The 19,554-nt window shown below is 44.8% G+C and overlaps 3 protein-coding genes across 7 annotated transcripts in view; 1 reads left to right on the top strand and 2 right to left on the bottom strand.

The window, feature by feature from the left end:
- The window catches only part of trio (trio Rho guanine nucleotide exchange factor), a 38,227-nt gene extending 29,020 nt beyond the window's left edge, over positions 1 to 9,207 (bottom strand). For both annotated transcript variants that reach the window (XM_017248513.3, XM_070279294.1), the window contains exons 1-4: positions 9,055 to 9,207; positions 7,826 to 8,271; positions 2,535 to 3,078; positions 46 to 2,151 (exon numbers count right to left, since the gene is read on the bottom strand). In XM_017248513.3, the coding sequence (XP_017104002.2) occupies positions 46 to 2,151; positions 2,535 to 3,078; positions 7,826 to 8,004 (2,829 nt within the window). In that variant the 5' untranslated portion in view covers positions 8,005 to 8,271; positions 9,055 to 9,207. The remainder of the gene's footprint in view (positions 1 to 45; positions 2,152 to 2,534; positions 3,079 to 7,825; positions 8,272 to 9,054) is intronic.
- Positions 9,208 to 9,603: 396 nt separating this feature from the next.
- On the top strand, positions 9,604 to 11,197 carry LOC108130143 (oxysterol-binding protein-related protein 11). The gene is made up of 3 exons (XM_017248488.3): positions 9,604 to 9,967; positions 10,131 to 10,527; positions 10,585 to 11,197. Exons 1-3 carry the CDS (start codon positions 9,880 to 9,882, stop codon positions 10,772 to 10,774), a joined length of 675 nt encoding a protein of 224 aa, XP_017103977.2. The 5' UTR covers positions 9,604 to 9,879; the 3' UTR covers positions 10,775 to 11,197.
- Positions 11,198 to 12,798: 1,601 nt separating this feature from the next.
- The window catches only part of bab1 (bric a brac 1), a 56,259-nt gene continuing 49,503 nt past the window's right edge, over positions 12,799 to 19,554 (bottom strand). The window contains exons 2-4 of one of the 4 annotated variants that reach the window (XM_017248568.3): positions 14,454 to 14,511; positions 13,958 to 14,385; positions 12,799 to 13,904 (exon numbers count right to left, since the gene is read on the bottom strand). In XM_017248568.3, the coding sequence (XP_017104057.2) occupies positions 12,936 to 13,904; positions 13,958 to 14,385; positions 14,454 to 14,511 (1,455 nt within the window). In that variant the 3' untranslated portion in view covers positions 12,799 to 12,935. The remainder of the gene's footprint in view (positions 13,905 to 13,957; positions 14,386 to 14,453; positions 14,512 to 19,554) is intronic. The other 3 variants (XM_070280411.1, XM_017248569.3, XM_070280412.1) reach the window with 3 other exon arrangements.

Genomic DNA, 19,554 nt, shown 5'->3' with positions numbered 1-19,554 from the left:
AGCATATTAGTAAGACAATTAAGATGTCCAGAAGATGGAGTATACCTGAAACTGTTCGTGACCCTTGCGCAGCTGCTCGGCTTCCTGCAAACTGTTGGGGGTCACAAAGCTGGCCACCAGCATGGCCTCTCCATTGCGGATCCACGAGATGACTTGATTGGCATCGTTCTGGAATTGGCACAGCTGCACTGCTTGCTCCAACTTGGCCCGCTTCGCCTCCGACAACTCCTCCAGATCGATCTCCCGTTCCCGCAAAAAGTCCAGCAGATACTCAATCCTAGCCGGAGCCGTGTGCGTGGAATCCGCCATGGAGATGAAGCCAGCGTTCTCAAAGTGCTGCAGTAGCTCCTGACCCTGTTGCAGAATTTCGTAGGTGGCGTTCTGCATGTCCGTCACCGATTCGTTGTGCATGCGGATGAGTTGCTCCGCCTTCTGGTAGTCCCGCGACAGATCGGCATGCTGCAGATCTTCGGACCAAATCTCCAGCTGCGAGGACAGCTCCATGGCGTCCCGCTCGAAGTAGCGCAAACGCAGAATGAGATCGGCGCGGAACCTGCGAGCGGACCACAGCTCCTCAAGCTCCACCTTTTGTTTGCTCAACTTTTCGAGAGTGGCCTCCAGAGCAGCAATGGAGCCCGTATTGTCCTGATACTCGAGGGAGCGCATCTCCTGCAGCAGTGCCTCGCCCTGGGTAATGGTGATCATGCAGACGTTGACCACGCTCTCCTGCTGATCCCGCTGATACTGCTGGATGATGCGTTCGATGCCCTCAAGATTCTCCTGCGAGAGTCGCGTCTCGTCCGTGCTGACATCCGTTCGCAGCTTGTCTATCCAGGCGGTGACATCCTTCTCGTGGGTGTAGAATATTACAGCCATCTCGAGGCGGCGCCTTCTCTGCTCCACTCTCTCCGCAAAGCTGCCCACTTGCAGCTCCAACTCCCGGGCCACGGAGTATATCTCATTGGGATCCGCCTCGCCGCTCCTGGCGAGCTCATCCGCGGCAGCCAGTAGTTTCTGGGCATTACTGTACGTATTTTGAGCCACATTCTCAAAGTTGTCGTGCGAGGTTTGGTACACTCTGGCCTTGTGGAAGTTCCTGCCGATGCCGGTGTTTTTCCTCAGAAAGACTTCGCCGTGATTCTTCAGCCAATCCAGGACCTGCTTCACGTCCTCCTGGAAGAGCCGAAGGGCCAGAGTCTGATGCAAGCGAATCCTCTCCTGATGCCACTTGGCCTCCAGGGTGCGATGATGGCCCAGGATCTGATGAATCACAGCCAAGACATGACTGGCACCTTCGCTATAATCGGCCGCCGGATTTTGTCGCTCGTACTTGTTGAAGCTGCCGCCGTTGCTGTTCTTTCGATGATCGGGCACTCCCGGCGGCGGTGGCTGGTTGCAGACCTGCACCAGATGATCCAGCTGGTAGAGCAGCTTCTTGCTGGTGGAGTGCACTTCGGTGTAGGCCTGGCACATGGCCTCGTAGAGCGACTGATGCGTTCGAATGGCCGTTTCCAGGCTCTGAATGTCCGAGGGCAGGGGCTGGGAGGCCTGACAGGCGGCTGCCCAGCTGGCCACACTGTTGCAGTACTGCTCCGCCTTGTGGTGGAACAACACGCTCAGTTGCAGGACAGCTGTGCGCTCATCCAAGCCCGCTGCAAAGTCCTTCCAGGTCCGATCCAATCTCTGGGCCAGTGTCTTAATGTGCTGGGCTGCATAGTGCTGGCTCTCGATCAGGCGAGCCGCCACAGCCAGAATCCGATCGATATTCACGGAGACATTCATGGAGGCTACCGCGAACTTCTGGTGCTCATCCTGCAACGACTTGGCAACCGAGTAGTTGTGACCAATCTCCACGTAGCTCATTTGAAAGACGTCCCGGTTGTGCAGGATCCAGTCGAACATCTTCTCGCAGTCCTGCTCGAACAGTCGCCATTGGAAGCACTGGTCCAGCTTCACCTTCTTGTGCTGCCAGAGCATCAGCAGCTTCTCCTGGCCCGTGTGGATGAGGTCGATCTGCCGTAGAGCTTTGTTGACGGCCGCCGACATGTCCGGATTGCTGCTGACCGCCCGGGAGTTCTGCGAGGTTTGTGACTGCTGGCCGGCGGAGGATGTGCCAGAGTCCATGTCTGAGCCACCAGACCCAGCAGGAGGCTGAAGGGAAATAACAAGTTAGTATTGTTTCTCTGTATGTTGGAGTTTGAAAGCAATTTGCAATTAAAATGATGCCCTCTTTATCGAAATTGAATAATTTATTAACCAATATAGAATTTTAAATTAAAATTAAGACACTAAAGAATCAACTTTATGGAGCCTTCGCCCACCTACTTTCCGGCAAACAAAACAAACATCTCCACAAAAGCAGTCTTTTGTGACAAAAGTTTTCCATTCAGCGAGGTGAGTGCTGGGCTGGAGGCTATTGACTCTTTCTGTGGAACATCCACGGCCATACATATTAATTTAAAGCCCGATATTATTGTTTACTTTTAGATCTAACTTCATTTAATTGCATTTTGCTTAAAGAACAGACTACTTACCTGACCCCCGGGGGGTGCCACTGCATTGATCTTGGCCAGGAGCTTCTTGCCCTGCATGTCCAAGTCCTCGATGGGCAGCTTGGTGATCTTCTTGCGCATCTCGTTGTGATGATCGATGGCGTGCCTGGCCAGAGCCACGTCCTCGGCAAAGTCGTTCCGATTGAGATCCTCCTGCAGGTCATCAATCCGATCGGCCATGTCACCGGCCTGCCAGAAGAAGTCCTCGATGGCCAGCCGGGCGTCCGTCCACTGCTGATGATCGTACGGCTGCTGGCCCTCAAAGTCGCCTGTCAGCTGGTGGCTTTCGGCGATCTTGTTGAGAGATTCTATGGAGACGGTGGTCGTCTCGAACTTGTACTTGTGCGAGGAGATCGAGGCACGCTGCTTCTGCCAGAAGTTGTCCGGCTTGATGATCACTACGTTGTGGATGTTGGCGCTGAAGTGCTCCTGCAGCACCTTCAGTATCGTCTTGACGTTCGTCGAGCAGTTGCCATTGCCGCGCATATCGATAATGACTGTGAATCCGAGGTTCTTGGCGGCGTCGCTGAAAGACCAGGTGAAAGGTGTCTTTAGTTATAAAGAGAGAGAGATCGGGCATAGGTAGATAGAGAGAGAGTACACTGTGAGAAAGAATACTATAAGACTACAAAAGATATCTCACTTCAAGGTCTTGACATCAAACTACTCAACCCCAAGGCTATTTTGGTATGAACTCTGTCTACCTTGGAACCAAGAGTTCAAATACGAGTTCGACAGAGGCTAATCCATCAAGATACCATATTTCTTCAAGTGGAGAAGATTCCCGCTAGTACGTGAGTGAGAGTGTCGTGATTCGCTCATGGTTCGTTGCTCTGTTTACGTCGCTTGCATAAATTATGACAGCACGGCCCGGTATGGTCTGAGCTCGGTTTCTACTGCTCTGACACCAATTTCAGCTAATAATTTCCTCGAAGCTCCCCCTGCCACCCTACCCCCTTTCTATTGGCACTCTGATTTGCATTCCATTTGAATTTTAATCGCACCATTAACTATAAATATTTCTTTCATTGATGTGTGTGAGCGAGCGACCGACTCCTCCTCCTCGCCAGAAGTTCCAATTCCGCCTATTATTCCCCTCGACTGGGAGCCGCTATTTCTTGGCCTGGTTGTGGCCGGTTCTGGATTCCCAACCACGTTATCTTCCGCGTCTTTATTTTTATTTTCTGGCGTATGTCGTGCGGTTGGTGGATGGGCATTTCTAGGGGTTTCGTTGTCGGCCCGCCGGAGAACAATGCGAAAGTGAAGAGGCGTCTTCGGAAAATGCATTTCCAGCAGAAGGGGTCACCTCTTCACCAACCGCGGAAACCGTTGGGAACCCAGACCTGTGTTGCTCCCAATTGTTAAGCCTCCACTTCTTATCGGAGAGGCCTTTGGATGACTAATAAACAACCTTTTGGAGGAGTTCCAATCGTGTCAACTAACCCGGCTATTAAAAATCGAAATCTGTACAGACAGACCAGGGAACATGGAGGGGTGAAAAAGAAATGTCGCCCGCATTTCAAAAATCGACAAAAGAAAACCAAAGTCCAATCAGAAATCGTTTATTTAACCCATAAATTTGAGACTTCTGGAGGGGATTTCGAGGAGGGGAAGTCGTCGTCGCCGTCGTCCCTCTGAAAGGAAGCGGTTGTACGTGTCTAAAATGCTGAGAACTCCCCCGGTTTCATTAAATTCACAGAATTTGCATTGACGACAGCGCAGGAAGAAGGCTTCACTTGCCAAATTGGCCGAGTCGCAAAGTTCTGGAAGACAAAGGAACACAGGCCGCAGAAATAAACAAAAAATGTTTCACACCAAAAGCCCATAAACAAACTCAAACACAAAGGCCGAGAGCCAAACAAAAAATAAAATCCGACTCTGGGAAACGAAGATCAGTTACACTTACAAAGTAATTAAGTGGTTATGAGAGTGATGAGGGAAATCTATAAGAAGTTATAGGGTTATGCTGGTTACAATTATTCAAGGGGTGGGCAGAAGTTGGAGATCAGGGGACTGGAACTGAGGATATCAGTTTATGTTTAATATAAACAGATATATACATTATTGTCTTTAGATCTTATAGAAATTGGAAGGTAGATAGTTGAAATTGCAGGTCTTTTCTTTAAGAGCTAGTCTTGAAGTTCTAGGTCTTGAAACTATAGAAATTATTTACATTCTTGTCTTTAAGATCTTATAGATGTTGGTATGAATATCGTGAATATCTAGGTCCTGAAACCATAAACATTTGTAAGATCTCACAAGTTTACCTTCCTACTTTCCTAATATACTTAAGATTTAAATCATAATCCTTATATTAACATAGTATATAACATATGACATAGTACAATTATATTACAATATCTCATATATTAAATACACATTACATGATAGATTAAAAAACCCTATAGCCCCCTTGTAGAGTGTCTTAACTAACAAAACAAAACCAAGTCATACCCCAATAGATAGAGCAACAAACCAAATCACATTTTAAGGCGCACAGTGGACGCCACATTCCGTGGATGGCTGTGATGCGATAAGGAATACCCCCCATCCTCATGCCTCATACCATTTAGAGAGATACGAGAATACGAGTGCTCGTGGTATTGAGGAGACCCCGGCACTTTGACGAGTCGATTTGCTTATCGGCCAAACCTGAACACTTCAGAGTCTGCTGGGGTTCCGTTTTTGTGTCATTTCAGTTCTATGTAGGTCTCCCCAGCTATCTGGGACACTGATAGTACAATGGTCTGCCTGTTAACCCGGCTGATAAGACATGAATGGGAGATGCGGCGTGGGAATCCAGCCGTTGGAGGCAGTGAATCATGGCTAGAGTAGCTAGTTAGCGCTTCAATTTGGCCAGAATATCTCGGTACGATTGCGCCAATGAGCGGGGAACGTGCGTTCGCCAGTTTCTCAATGATTGGAGGAGAATGTCGGCAGCGGCTGATGCTTTTTTTTTTCGTTGTGCCTCTTCAGCACCTCTTCTCAGCTCACTCTGGTCGTGTGTCGCAATCTTGGGTCGCCATCATCATCATCTTGAGCTCTTGGGGTCTCGGGTCTGATTATCATTCCGAGTTTGTTGCCTTTGGCAGCCACCTCGATAGCAGTTTTGTGGCCTGCCCTATCGAGAGAGTACCATAACTTTGTGGATCTTTTTGTTATATTTAAAAAAAAAAAAAAACAAAAGACTTTCCATTCAATTGATCTCAATCGAGGTCTCTTTCTAGGAATTCTTTTTATGGCAACTGCCCAACTAATTAATGACCGACACACTCTTACTTTTATCTCTTGATTCCAGCTCTTTGTATTCGAGGGTTTTTTACTATCGAGGCTTTACTGTTCACCCAAATTACCCTTTCTTTTATTTTCTTCTTGTTTTATGGCTCATTTTTCGGCAAAAAAATCTTCGCATTCTTTTGAGCTTCAAGTCTGAAGTCGTTGAAGCCGGTCCCCGGTCCCTGGTCTTGCTTTTGTATTGGTTTGTATCTGTGTGTGTGGAGCTGCTGTTCTTTCAGCTTCTTCTTGATTCTTATTGCTTTCTTTCTCACACAGATTTATGCAACTTTTGTTGCTGCTGCTGGCTGCTAGTTATACCCTTGCAGAGGGTATTATAATTTTGTCCAAAAGTGTGCAACGCAGTGAAGGAGACATCTCCGACCCTATAAAGTATATATATTCTTGATCAGGATCACCTCCTGAGTTGATATGAGCATGTCCGTCTGTCCGTCTGTCCGTCTGTCCGTCTGTCTGTCTGTTTCTACGCGAACTAGTCTCTCAGTTTTAAAGCTATCGACTTGAAACTTTGCACACACCCTTCTTTCCTTTGCACGCAGTATATAAGTCGGAACGGCCCGGATCGGCCGACTATATCCTATAGCTGCCATATAACTGATTGATCGGAAATGGTATAACTTCGGTGTTTTTAGAGTTAGAGAGTTCAAATTTGATATGAGAGCTATTTTTGGCAAAATAATATGACATGCCAAATTTCATAAGGATCGGCCGACTATATCCTATAGCTGCCATATAACTGAACGATCGGAAATGACCCAACTTTCGTGTTTTTGATGATAGAAAGCTGGCACTTGGTACACATTCTATTTTTGGTCAGTTAATCCGACCTACAAAGTTTCATTAGGATCGGTTGACTATATCTTATAGCTGACATATAACTGAACGATCGGAAATGGTATTTGGTAGAAATATTAAATTTCGTATTTTTGAAGATAGAAGCTTGGGACTTTTTTTTAGATTTTTTATTGTAATTAATTGGTTTTATTATGATGTAATCATAAGGATCGGCCAACTATATCCGATGTTTGCGCTATATATTCGGTTTTAGCTGCAAGGGTATATCAACTTCGGCTCCGCCCGAAGTTAGCTTTGCTTTCTTGTTTTTATTTAAAACTGTTTACTCTTATGACTTTTTTTTGTGTTGGCCCTGACTCGCACCCCCTCTCCCGCCCAGCTTACATTCAATGTCAATACCAGCAGCAGGAGGCAGGGCGGTGTGGCAAGTACAATGTGCGTGCTGTTCTTGCAATCCGACGACCGACGACGACGATGATTCATAAAATATGCGACTGCAGTCGAGACTATAACAGGAAAATCAAGTGGAATGTGGCAGTGCAGCTGCAGCAGCAGCTGCTCGAGACTCGAGCTACTCCCCCTCACTTATCCATCCATCCATCCATCCACCCTCGATTTTATATAGTATCCTATATAGTATGCTAGGCGACGCTGCCGAAATTGCAAACGAGGCGCAGAGCGACGTCGCGACGTCAGCTGACACAATGGGTAGTCATTGTACTGGTACGGTGGGCACTCGTAATAAGAGACAAGGAGAATAGGAGCCCCAAAGTAGCTTTCAAGGCAGGTATCCACTGTCCACAGATGGAGGACAAGTGCCGCCAAAGGCAAGTGGCCAGTAAAAATATCTAAAATCTTGATGATGCTTTCCCCGTCACAGTCGTCACTGGTAAATTGAAACTATATGGCCGACAATTATGCAATACATCCTAAACGAAGCAACCAAGTCTGGGGATTAGGTTAGTCTTGATGATTTCATTGGAAAATCGTGCCTTTAATAAAAACAAATGGCTTCTGTCAACAGATTTTATTAGGTGCAACATGAGTTAGGTGGCAGATGAATCATGCGGTGGACTTTCGTCACTAAAAATAAATCAAAAATTTAAAACTATTTCCGAGAACCAATTCTCATATATTCTAATACCATACCAAGACTCTCTCCATCGATTCTGAGCAAATCTCACCTGGGAATGCTGATCAGGTAGCTGAGCAGCCGACGCAGATCCTCCGGCTTGAGGCGATCCCGACGGGGAGTGGCCGGAAAGCAGAGAAGCGGCCCGCCCCTGCGATCCCTGCCGCCGGTGAGGAAGACCACACGCTCCTGGAGCAGTGTCAGCAGATCCCTGGCTCGCTGGCCGTCCATTTCGGCCACAAAAGTCGCTTGGCTGGCAGCAGGTTAAGAGGAGGAGGGCTATAGAGGGGGCTGGGATGGTCCGATTTTAATCCGACGAGAGGCACTGCAGCATAACGGAGTCCAGCCTCGAATTTCACTTAGTGGTTATTAGTATTATTATTATAATTTTTTTTATTATTATTTTGCTGCCTTGTTGTTGTTGTTGGTGCACTCTTGTTGGCCTGGCTTTTAATCATTGATTTTCGAAAATTTCTTGTTGGCATTTTCATGGTCACTCTTTCATGTTGTTGTTGTTGTTGTTGCGGTTTGTTTGTTTGTTTGGGTGGGTGGGTTGGTTGGTTGGATTTGGAAAATGGATGGAAAGAAGAAGAAACAAAAGATACAAATTAGCAAAATGTATTTTTTTTCACATTATTTGCATATTTATTTTAGCTTGGCACGCAGTTTATTTTTAAAAAAGTGGAGTTTTTCAGTCTCCCCTCTCTCTCTCTCTCTCGGTTAACCCATAGGTGGTCTCAGCTGGATATTAACCTTCAGGATTACCACTTTTTTTCATCTCACTTTTTACAAACTTTAAGTTATTTTACTCTCAACACTGATTTAATTAAATCAATTAAATTTTTTATTAAAATTTTGTTGTTGCCACACGACACACGACGGGTTAAGGGGAGTGCGAATGGGAGGGGGGATACCAAAACACACACACACACATACACCGACCAGACAGATACAAGGAGGTGGGGGAGTTTGCGACTCCGGTCGAGGGTGAAAAATAGGGGGCCCGGAGCCGGGGGCTCTATATAGAGGGTGCTGCAAGGAATATGTTAAATGTCATAAATCAACTGACGCCGTCACGCAAACAGCCGCATAAAAACATAAGCATAAAATAAGACTCGCGCATACACACACAGTCGCACTCGGGCGCACACACACACTTGCTTATTTTTAAACACAAACACGGTTCCCAATAATGATTTGTTGTTGCGACTTTTTCTCGCCACCAATTGCCAATTGCAATATTTTCCTAACTCAAACACAAAATCAATTTCACAAACGTACGGTCATAAAGATCGGGGGAGGATATATCTATATCTATATATTCTCCATCATCCGCGAAATTCTCCCGTCTCGGCTACTTCTTCTTCTTCTTGTATCTCTTTTCTCTAGGGTTGTTGATAAAATACCAAAATTTATCGATAATTATTGTATACAAATTTTTACTCATATTATGAAATGGATTTTGTCTAATTGTGAGTTTTAAAGCCATACATTATAATAAGGAAGGTTTCCTTAAAGAACTTTTGTTTGGGTTCGTCAAAAATATAAGTTTATTTCCGAATATCTTTTGTATATTTTTTTACATACATTTTACATGACTTTCGACACACTGGTATTTTTTGAGTCGTACTTTACGGTCCTACTGGAATTTTCAAATATATATTTAATTATTCTTGAATAAATAGAAACAGAAGCGAAAATCGTGAATCAGTTTTTAAACTGAGATTTATGTTGATGAAAAACATACAAATATTTAAACTCTATTAGCAACAACTCTAATAATTTTTAACGTGACCAGATTTGTGGAGAGAAAATTGACTCTGTTTTTTTCCTCTCTCAATTTTTTCTCAGAGAAAAACAACAGAAGAAAATCGCTGTTGTTGGTCAATGTAATTTGCAAACATTTTTCGAAAACTGAAAAACTCACTCCGCCAGCGCAAGAAGAAGCATCGCCCACCGCCTCCGGCTACGCCTACTTCCGACGACGCTCCATTTCCAAACTATGCGATAAAGCCAGGAATCGCCAACAACAATCTCTGCGCCAAGACAAGGCCCACTTCCGACTCTGTCCCTCGGAGCACCCTCTTGGGACGGGCCACCGAAGCCATGGAGAGCAACTTGAACAGGATCATAAGCCAATCGCCCAAGCTGAAGCTCAGCGGGCAGCTTAGCAAATACACAAATGTGATGAAAGGTGAGGTTTCCGGAGGAGTCTGTTGGTCTTGAGGCATCTTCATTTCAGTCTTATCATTCCATAGTCACTTATCTTCAACCAGAAAGGTGAATCATAGATAAAATTTGCACGTAGATACAAATTGATGTCGTCCATTCGATTTTATATAATGTCATCCTTTCAGGCTGGCAATATCGTTGGTTTTCTGTGGACGCCAAGACGGGATCGTTGAGCTACTACCTCTGTGACTCATCCACTGTTGGCGACGACATTGCGCCCTCGCCCCATGTCCTGGCCAGTGCCCCGCGAGGTCAGGTGCAGTTGGCCGGCGCCGTTGTCTATCCCAGTGACGAGGACTCGAGGACCTTTGCCATCGCCTGCGCCTCGGGCGACACTGTGAAGTTGAGGGCCAACGATGCGCGGGCCAGACAGGAGTGGGTGGATGGACTCCGAGCGGTGGTGGAGAGCCACATGAAGGCCATGGACATAAGCAACACATCACCTCTGCCGCCGCGCGAGCTGCTGGCCGCCTCGGACGCGATGGTGTCCGCTCGACAGGCCCTGTTTCTTACAGAGCAATGGTACTAGATCCTCCATACTTTCTGAAACAAACTACTAACTCCCTTTTTTTTCAATAGCAACGCATCTCTGGCCAGGGCTATCGAGAGTATCGACTGTGCTTCCTTCTCGCCCACTGATCCCGATCTGCTCCTGCTCAAAGCCATTTCTACAGCCAGCACCCAGTGCCTGCATCAGTGCCTGGGCCTCCTCCAGCGCCATCAGGAGATCAATCAGCCCCCGGCCGAGGCCACACCCATCCTGCTCTGAGAGTCAGGAGAAAGCCCCCAGAGAGAGAACCCCAAAGATTATGTCCAGTATCCTACATGAAATGCAACATTAAATGATACTGCATTCCAAGCATGGTTGTTAAACAATGAAACTACAATCCGAGTTGGGTTACTTTTCAATGTTTTTATAAAATACTTTTGTTCGTTTTGGGTTTTTCCATGTTTTGCGTTTTTCACGTTTTTTTTTGTTTTTGTTTTCTAGGATTAATTAGAACATTCATTTCGACATTTAAAGTTAATTTGAACATAAAGTTTTGCACTAAAGTTGATAGAAAATGTTGAGTTTTTTGGACTTGGACTTGGACGCGTCCAGGCCGTACAAAGATACACATATCCAGGAGATTTTTGTTTATATTTCTAACTCTTGCCATTCTTTACATTATACATTCTATTCCGAAATTAATTGAATAGGTTTCGATACTTGTGTTGGAACATCAAATGGGGGACGTCTATGGGGACATGGGAATGGGGATTACATAGATGCTTATATCGTGTGATTGAGTTGTATATATGTATGTACGTATATACGGGCTATGGCTATTGTAGATGAGTTCTTGCGTATGCAAAAATAGTCGTGTTTATCCATTATCGTAATTAACTTTCGTCCGATTAATCAATTGTGTGCTTGCCAAAACGAAACGTTGCCGAAAGTATGCCTAAAGGTGTCAACGAAACAAAATATACATATATGCTATATACTCAGCATATATATTCCTCATAATGTCGCCAGACTTTTCAAATAAACCAACGAATCCTGCTGCAAATGCTCGGCCTGAAGGCGTTTTTGTTTTGGGGACAGAAGTGGAGCAGAGTCCAAATTAAGGCTAGAAAAGGCACTTTAGAAGGGGATCTAGTGGGGTATCAGAGGGGTTAATAACAAGGGTTAACGTCCGGGTATCCAATAATCTAAAATTAAGTCGCCCGACAGTGCCGACAGCATCGCAGCAGTTATCGTTATACAAAAATTTCGATTCTAAATTTTGTCTAAAAATTTTGCTTGTATAAATACGTTTTTAAAAAATTTCACTTGTTTTTCGTTTTTGTTTTTAGTTTACGTTGTTTTTTTTTTTTTACAAATTTTGTTTGCGGTTTTCTTCATCGCTGAATTTAATTCCGAAAGGCATTTTTTGTGAATCATTTTTTAATTGTTTTTTTTTTAAGCCTAAACATTAATTTTAGTTGATTCCATTTGCATTTGAAGCAATTATCTGCTTCCCTTAATTTCTTTCATTTTTTTATAGTGTTTTTTTTAGTAATTTTGTACATTTCTTCTTCTCGCTTTTTTTAAATAATATACTAAATAATATTCGGGCACACAATTACCAAGTTAAATCCGCTTAAACTCTTTTGATTTGTTTTACATTTAATTAGTATTATTCTGCTGGGGACTGGCATTCAGTTTTTAGTTTCTGTTTAGGTTCGAATTCTATTTCCGTGGAATGTTCCGGGTCACCATCTTCCACATCCGTGTTTGCTTACAACTAAAGAGATCGATCGCTATTTATTTAGTTAGACTGAAGAACTATAACATAATAATACTTTCAATTTTGATTCAATAAGTATGCTAGGAATAGAAACTAGGTGGCAAAGATCGCGTAGAGGAAGCTAGAGGAAAACTAGCACTATTTTTTATGAGAAACACCTACACCTTGGAAACTGTTTATTTTTGTTAACTTATAAATTTAAATAACTGAGCTTAACTATAGTTTTAGGCCAAATATAGCGAAACCTTATACATTCTTTTGATTTAGCTTATTTACATACTTCATTTTTAAAACTAAAAGGATGAGAAGCTGTTGTGGGGTTTATGGTTTAAAAATCCTTAAAAATGTTTAAAACTGTTGTGCTTTCTTCAAATAAGTATTTTGAATATTAGTATTACTAATATTCTCTGGTCTATTGCTTTTTATTTTTTATTATGGAGTTCTTATGGACTTCCCTTGAGGGATATGTTTGATAAAATGTTTATACTGTTTTTAAAGTTGTGGAAATTATTTAAAAAATTCTCCAAGGTGTAGGTGCTTACAGATGTGCTTTTAAAGCTGCTGGGAGCAGCTCCTGATGGGCTTCAGATTTTAGATCCCTTCCTTTCACTCATCCTTTCATAACTTTCATTAATCATTTCGCTTTTTAAATCCTTATTACTCGCTAGTCGTGGTGATGGGCTCCACCTTGATGGCTCCTGGCGCAGCACTCGAAGAACTGGGGGCATCCACTCCAGAGGATCCCGCTCCGGATCTATCAATTCCGGCCCCTGCACCGGCTGCAGCTGCCTGGGAGGATGAGGAGGACGAGACACTGGCGCCGACAAGTTCGGCCAGATCTTCGGCAAAGAGTCGACTGGGCGAAAAGTCCCTCTTGTAGCCGGCCATGTCCAGGCCGAGATCGCCGAGTGGAGAGTGCAGCCGGGGGGTTTCGCTGCGCAGAGGACTTCCCTTGGCCTTGGAGGGATGGGTCGAGGATTGAGAGGAGGAACTGGCACCGAAACCACCAGCACCACCACCACTACCGCCGACGGATTTGTGGGGCACCTGGTGGTGGTGGTGCTGCTGATGTTGCTGCTGCTGGTGGTGCAGGTGGGCGGCTTGCTGCTGCTGTTGTTGCAGGTGGAGCTGCTGCAGGTGGTGGTGCGCCGCCTGTTGCTGCTGCTGGTGGTGCGCCGCCTGCTGCTGCTGGTGGTGCAGAGCGACGGCCATGCTGGGCGGCAGATTCGGCAACAGGCCAGCGGGACCGCAGGGCGAGGGCGCGTGACGCGGACCACTGCCACTACTCAAGGCCGGCGATATGCTGGCCCTGCCTCCACCCGATCCCGGAACGGCCACCGAGCCCACCCCCGGATGAGGGGGCAGGTTGAACAGGCCGGGTGGAACGGGCGGCGGCCCCGCCTCCCCGTGCTGATGCTGCACGGCCGCGGCCATCTGCATCTGCTGCCGGATGTTGTGCGCCACGGCGGCCACCGCTGCGGCAGTCTCCTGCGACATGTGCGGCTCTCCTCCAACCCCGCCTTGAGGACCGCTGCCGTTCGGACAGGCCAGGGAGCTGGGCGGCGCGGCCAGGGCGCCACTCGCGCCAGGATAGCTCAGGGAGAGGTCCTGCAGGGGAAACACGGGCTAACCCGAGAGCAGTTAGTTCAATTCCAAGGATCACACCTCAAATCACTTACCGAGTGACGTCCGTAGGGCGGCAAATGGGAGCCGATGCTGTCGTCTTTAATGTCCTTGGCGTCCCGGAACACCACCGTCTTGATAACACCCTTAATATGCTCGTCCGGCCAAATGCCCAGCAGAATCCGCTGTGGCCTGCCCCGCCCCTTGGGCCGCAGATCCGGCCCACCATCGATCGATGGTCCCAACATGTTGTGCACCCGATTGGCGTACAGGACGAAAGTGGGATACGGAATGTCGTATTTGCGGGCGGCCTGCGACAGAGAGAGGCCCTCTTTCAGTACACTGAAGATGGCCTCGGCCATGGTCTCGGGTCGCCAGGACTTGAGAGGACCTCGCTCGCGGAAGCGCATATGATGCATCAGGTTCTGGTTGGTGTTCCAGCACTTTTGCCACATGGACTGTAACTGGTATTGGTAGCTGTCTGCTGGAGGATCAAAAATATATATATATAAATATAGGGTTTCTTTGGTTGGATGTGATTCCTTTACAAACCTGCCAGCGTAGATCCAGTGGCACCCATCCAGGCGTGAGAGTTCTCCATCATTTTGGCCTGTGAAGCGGAAAAGAAATTCAAGAATCAGATATATGAATTAATACTGTAGCCATCCCCTGGTTGGACAAGAGGTCCTTCAATTAATTGTGTGACTCGCTTTGGTTAGCACTCAATGCGGTGTATCCTTTTGTCTCGATATGGGTTTCCCTCCCACCAAGAGGTTCATCCTTTTGGTTTTGATTGACATGCAAATGCGACCTATTTTGGTTTAATTTCATTTTTTTATGTTTGTTCAGACAAGAGGCGAAATAGGGTCTATTGCTTATGATAAGGTTTTTGTAACTTTCAGAGGAAAATATGAATTTTTATACTTTTATGAAAAAAATTATTTTAAATCTTAGTTTCCTTTGAATATTTCTGATCTTACCTTAACCTCATATATCTAAAATTGATGAGTTAGCCAAAGGACTTCTTCAGAGCCTTTTTGAAGGATATTTCCCTGCTCAATCTATTGAGCACTCCTTGCGATCCTTGCCAGCACAATTCTAATTCAAATTGCAATTTAACTGGCTGGCTAAACCTTCGAGTGGCGCTGCGGTTGTCTGTTTGCCGAGTGCCGAGTGCCTTGCATCGAATTCACTAATTGCATAACAAAGTAACATTTGCATATTGTTCTACATATGTTAGTTAGTGCTGCGATTCGGATCCACCTTGTCGATAACTTCATTACAAAAAAAAAACCATTTCCAAGCATGGCAAAAACACAACAAAAAAATAGGAAAAAACAACACACACATATTGGACTTGAAGTGGGACTGGCTCAGGTGGGCACTTGTGCCCATTTAGCGTTAAGTATTACTTGTAACTTTTTGCCATGTGACTGACTGAGAGTGCTCCTCTGCCTTCCATTGCTCCGACTGCTCTGGTTGCCTCCTTGCCAGCGACAGGACCTCCGCGCTTAGGCCAGACAATATAGCGATGTTCTCAGAAATCGTTGCCTACTTTTATGGGCCGCGAACATGCAATGGATGGATTTACTTTTCGGCTCATTACGCCGCAAATTATATATTATTCAAAAGTTGTTTCTTTTGCTTTTCGTCATCAGAAATTGCTTTATTTGGGAAGGGTGACTAATCCGCTTCCAACTCTAAGGTTTTTCAAATTTTATATCCTCAAAAATGAATAAAAATTTTATAATTTTGAATTAAATTTAATTAAATCTTTAAGCTCTCTAAGTATCTCTTTTAGTAGTTGTTGTTACTGGAACCTGCAGAAGCTATTCAGGCTAATCACGCTAATGCCCAAGTCAGCCTCAAAACGCGGGCGACAGATGGCGCTGCTGTATGTCGCAATAGGAATAGGTGTGTGTGCTGCTCCGGTTACCCTGCTGCAGTTGCCTTCAATAATACGCCACGCCAAATGCCAAATAATTTATTTATTATATGTGCAGCTGACCAAAGCTGACTGAAACACACACACACTGCACTCTGACTGTGCGTCTGTGTGTGTGTGTGTGGCAGAGTCCTGAGTGAGATTTCATTACAACTCATTTGACAGTCTTGGTGCACTCGACGCTGCCAAAATGTCATAGCTGAGTGGCATGCATCGAAAGGGGACAGCGGGGGTGGCACAGGGAGTTGCCTATCGCTTGGATCGCCCCACACACCATACCACCGCCCACCTCCAAAATTCTCTCCAATATCCACCGGATTAGCGGACACGCATCGCGCATAGTTCTGTAAACATCTATAACTACAGTTGTACTTCTAGGAAGGGAACTGTCTTAGGAATTAACTCTTAAATATGGTATCTAGAGAATTATTATAAAATATTTTTAAAATAAATGCTGAACATTTTAATATTTTGTATCTGATAAAGTGTCTGTCTTAAGTTGTTAAGACTGTACCGCATTTATGTGCCTCAACACGAAATTAAGCGAAATGAAGTTGACCACGCTTCGATTTTGGCATCAAAGCGAATCGTTGCCGCTTGCTGCTTGACCCGCCCTCCGGTTGCAACAACGCCTCCGCTTCTACCTCCCTCCCTCCCCCCGCCTTCTCTTGCTGCACTTGCTGCTTGCATTGTTAATACAATTCGAGTCCAACGTCAATAACCAAGTGCCACGAATGGACCATTAGTTGAGTTGAGTTGAGTTGCGCTCCTCCCGATGCGGGCAGGGTCTACATGGAATATCCTCCTGCTGCCCCACCCACTGCCACACGTTTGCGTAGTTTGTGCATCTGCATTTATGTATTCTATATATAATTATGCGGCTTAGCGATTGCCTGCCTTGGCGGATTCCTATATGCGGCCCCCAAAACCGGCCAGCTTGCCAATTTAATCAGGCTATTGATTGGCACAATGGGAATCAAGAAACGAATACGTTCTAAGGCCAAAATAAATCCAGTTCATTAAACACAAGCATTCATCATCACAACTCTGAAAATGTTCAATTAATTTAGATCTCTTCTAAAGCGAAATTTGAGAATTTTGGAAAGCTTAAGTTCGATTGAAAATGTATAATCTTTTGCAGAGAATTTATGCATTTGTTTTGAAACGTTTAAGCCTACTTGTGAGAAATAAATATAGACTTCTGGTAAGAAGAAATTAAATCCTAAATGAAAATTTTCATCAAAGATAAATTCTATGTCAATAGTTTCTTGGGATTATAATTTGCATAATGAGTTGCAGCTTTTAATTTAAAAGCCAGTTTCAATTATTGAAATAATTATTGAAATCTTGATTAGCAATAATTTAAATACTTATTATTTTAATAGTACTTCTCTAAAGTATATGCTGTTTTGAAATAAATCACGTACCAAATGGCTCTTCGTTTTTGGGGGGAATTTGTTGTCCTGGCCTCTTCAAATTAGATTATCCTTAATCGTTGGGGCGTTCGCATCTTCCACCATTTTCTGTCTGGAAACGCCCCGTGTCAGGGAACCGGGAAAAAGGCGTTCCTTGCGATTTCCACGCCAAACGAAACCGAAACCTTTATTTTTTTTGAGGCAGTCTCAGGTTAAACCCAAAAACCCGTAGAGCTCCCCCATAACTGGCGTTCTAGTGAGGCGTTAAGCCCGCATCAATTGGGCATGAAGGAGGAGTAGATTCCCAATATCCAGCCATCTTTCCACCCATCCATCCACCTTCGAAAACAGTCCAAGTCAAGCAGCACTTGTGCGGCACTTCTGCGGTATTGGGTTGCGGGGTGGCTGCCACAATTTCTGATTCGCTCAAGCAACAAGCCTCAGTTGCCTCAGATTAAGACCTTACCTCAGACTCTGTTGTGCCGGCAATGCAATTTAGCCAAATTCGCAGCAGGAAACGCCAAAGGGAAGGCAAGGCCAACAAATTCTTTAATGTCCAATGTGTTGAGAAGTGCCAGAGAAAAAATAAATAAAACCTTGGGTACTAGGGGTGACGACTAAAGGATATCCCGTAAGAAGAGGTCTATGGGTTATGAAGGCCATAAAATTCTTGATATTTTTTTCACCCCAAGAAACATATACCCTTGTTACCCTTTTTGAAAAAATCCTTCAATTTAACGTCCCAAAGGGAGGAAATAAATTCTTCATGCTTCTAGGCTGGACAAAATTTGTTCAGGATCACCCCCCTGACTTCTGGCACGGATTTCCCAATCTTTTGACGCTCAGGAAATTGTCAAGTGCCGGCCCAAAGTACGGGTGTTTGGGGGAGTGTGTGACTGGTTGGGTGGGTGGCTGTGATTGGGTTCGTGTTTGTGTAAAACCAAAAATTAATTAGCGTGAAAAGCATTATTGAAAGCCATTGCGAATCGCGCGGGTAAATAGCGAAAAGGGGTTAGCGAAAAAGGATGCTGATAAAAACTTGCATTAGTTTTGGCCAAAAGCCAAGCCAAACCCTAAGACGAGCTCATTTCCTAGGCTTTTCCTTTAGAGACAGGATGGAGCATATGTGGTTTAATTTGATTTAGTCGCAAAACTTGCAGCCAATACTCGAGTTCATTAAAATTCTGCAGAAACTGAATCAAAATCAAGTTGGGCCTTCTAGTTTTTGGCGCGCACTTTGCTACTTGAAACATCAATTACAACGAGAGGAAAGGGGTTTGGAGTTTAGGGGGGTTGGATCATAAGTGTTCCCATTTATAGGAATATATTTCCTACAACCTATCCGCTGCCCCTGCCGCCAGTGTCCTGGCATCCCCACCATATATCCTGCAATGCTCAGCCCTTAGGCGCAGCCAACGAGTCGTTGTGAAGTGTGCTAGGATTTCACTTGAAAACTGCAATCAAGTGAATTTTGATATATATACACTCACACATATATACATACATGTATGGGGAAAAACTTCATGGATTTAATAATCAAACCATTCGATGGTTAAAATGTTCCTCGAGCCGCCCTTCAGTTCGCTCATCGGGCTTTCTCCGCTCTCGACTTGTTCGTCATTTCCTGTACAATTTTATTATATTTCATACACAACTGTGCCCCATTCTACCGCCCCGCCTCACCACTCATAACATATACCTATATAAATATACATATATATATCAAGCAGGATATAGCCCGGCGATAACATCAAGAACAACAACAAATTGAACAGCGACCGGCGAACGTTGCCTGTAAAATTTATACAAAATACGGAATCGTTCGCTACATTATGAGGAATCGGAAAGGGTCCTCTACTGGAGGAGGACGGAGGGCAGGAGCTTGGTTACTATTTGCTCATATGTTTGTTGCATTTAGCTTTCGCTACGGGTGAGTGGAAATAAAGGAAAAATCAACGAATGCCGAGCATGGAAGTGTTCAATAAATTTTTACCGCTGAGTTAAGCTTAAATGGGAATCATGGGTATGGAAACTGCGAAAAGGGGTCACTCCTCTATAGAGTGGGGAGTGAAATGGAAGGTTTATAAATTAGCATTTGCTTATTACGAAATATTCATGAGAACTATACTGTGCAGGTACTTTAACCCTATACCTTAAAATATAACCCTTTTTTTGTCTAAATGGTTTACACTTTTCAGACTAATTGCAGAGGTAATCACATTTAGCCAATCTGCTCTGGCACCGGCACTAAAGTTTAATTCTGTTGTGCGCACAATTTTTTATCATTTGGTTT

Source organism: Drosophila bipectinata, chromosome 3L (genome assembly GCF_030179905.1).
Source record: "Drosophila bipectinata strain 14024-0381.07 chromosome 3L, DbipHiC1v2, whole genome shotgun sequence".
Lineage (NCBI taxonomy): Eukaryota > Metazoa > Arthropoda > Insecta > Diptera > Drosophilidae > Drosophila > Drosophila bipectinata.
Note: the sequence above shows the minus strand (reverse complement) of the source record. Positions and strands in the feature narration are given on the sequence as shown.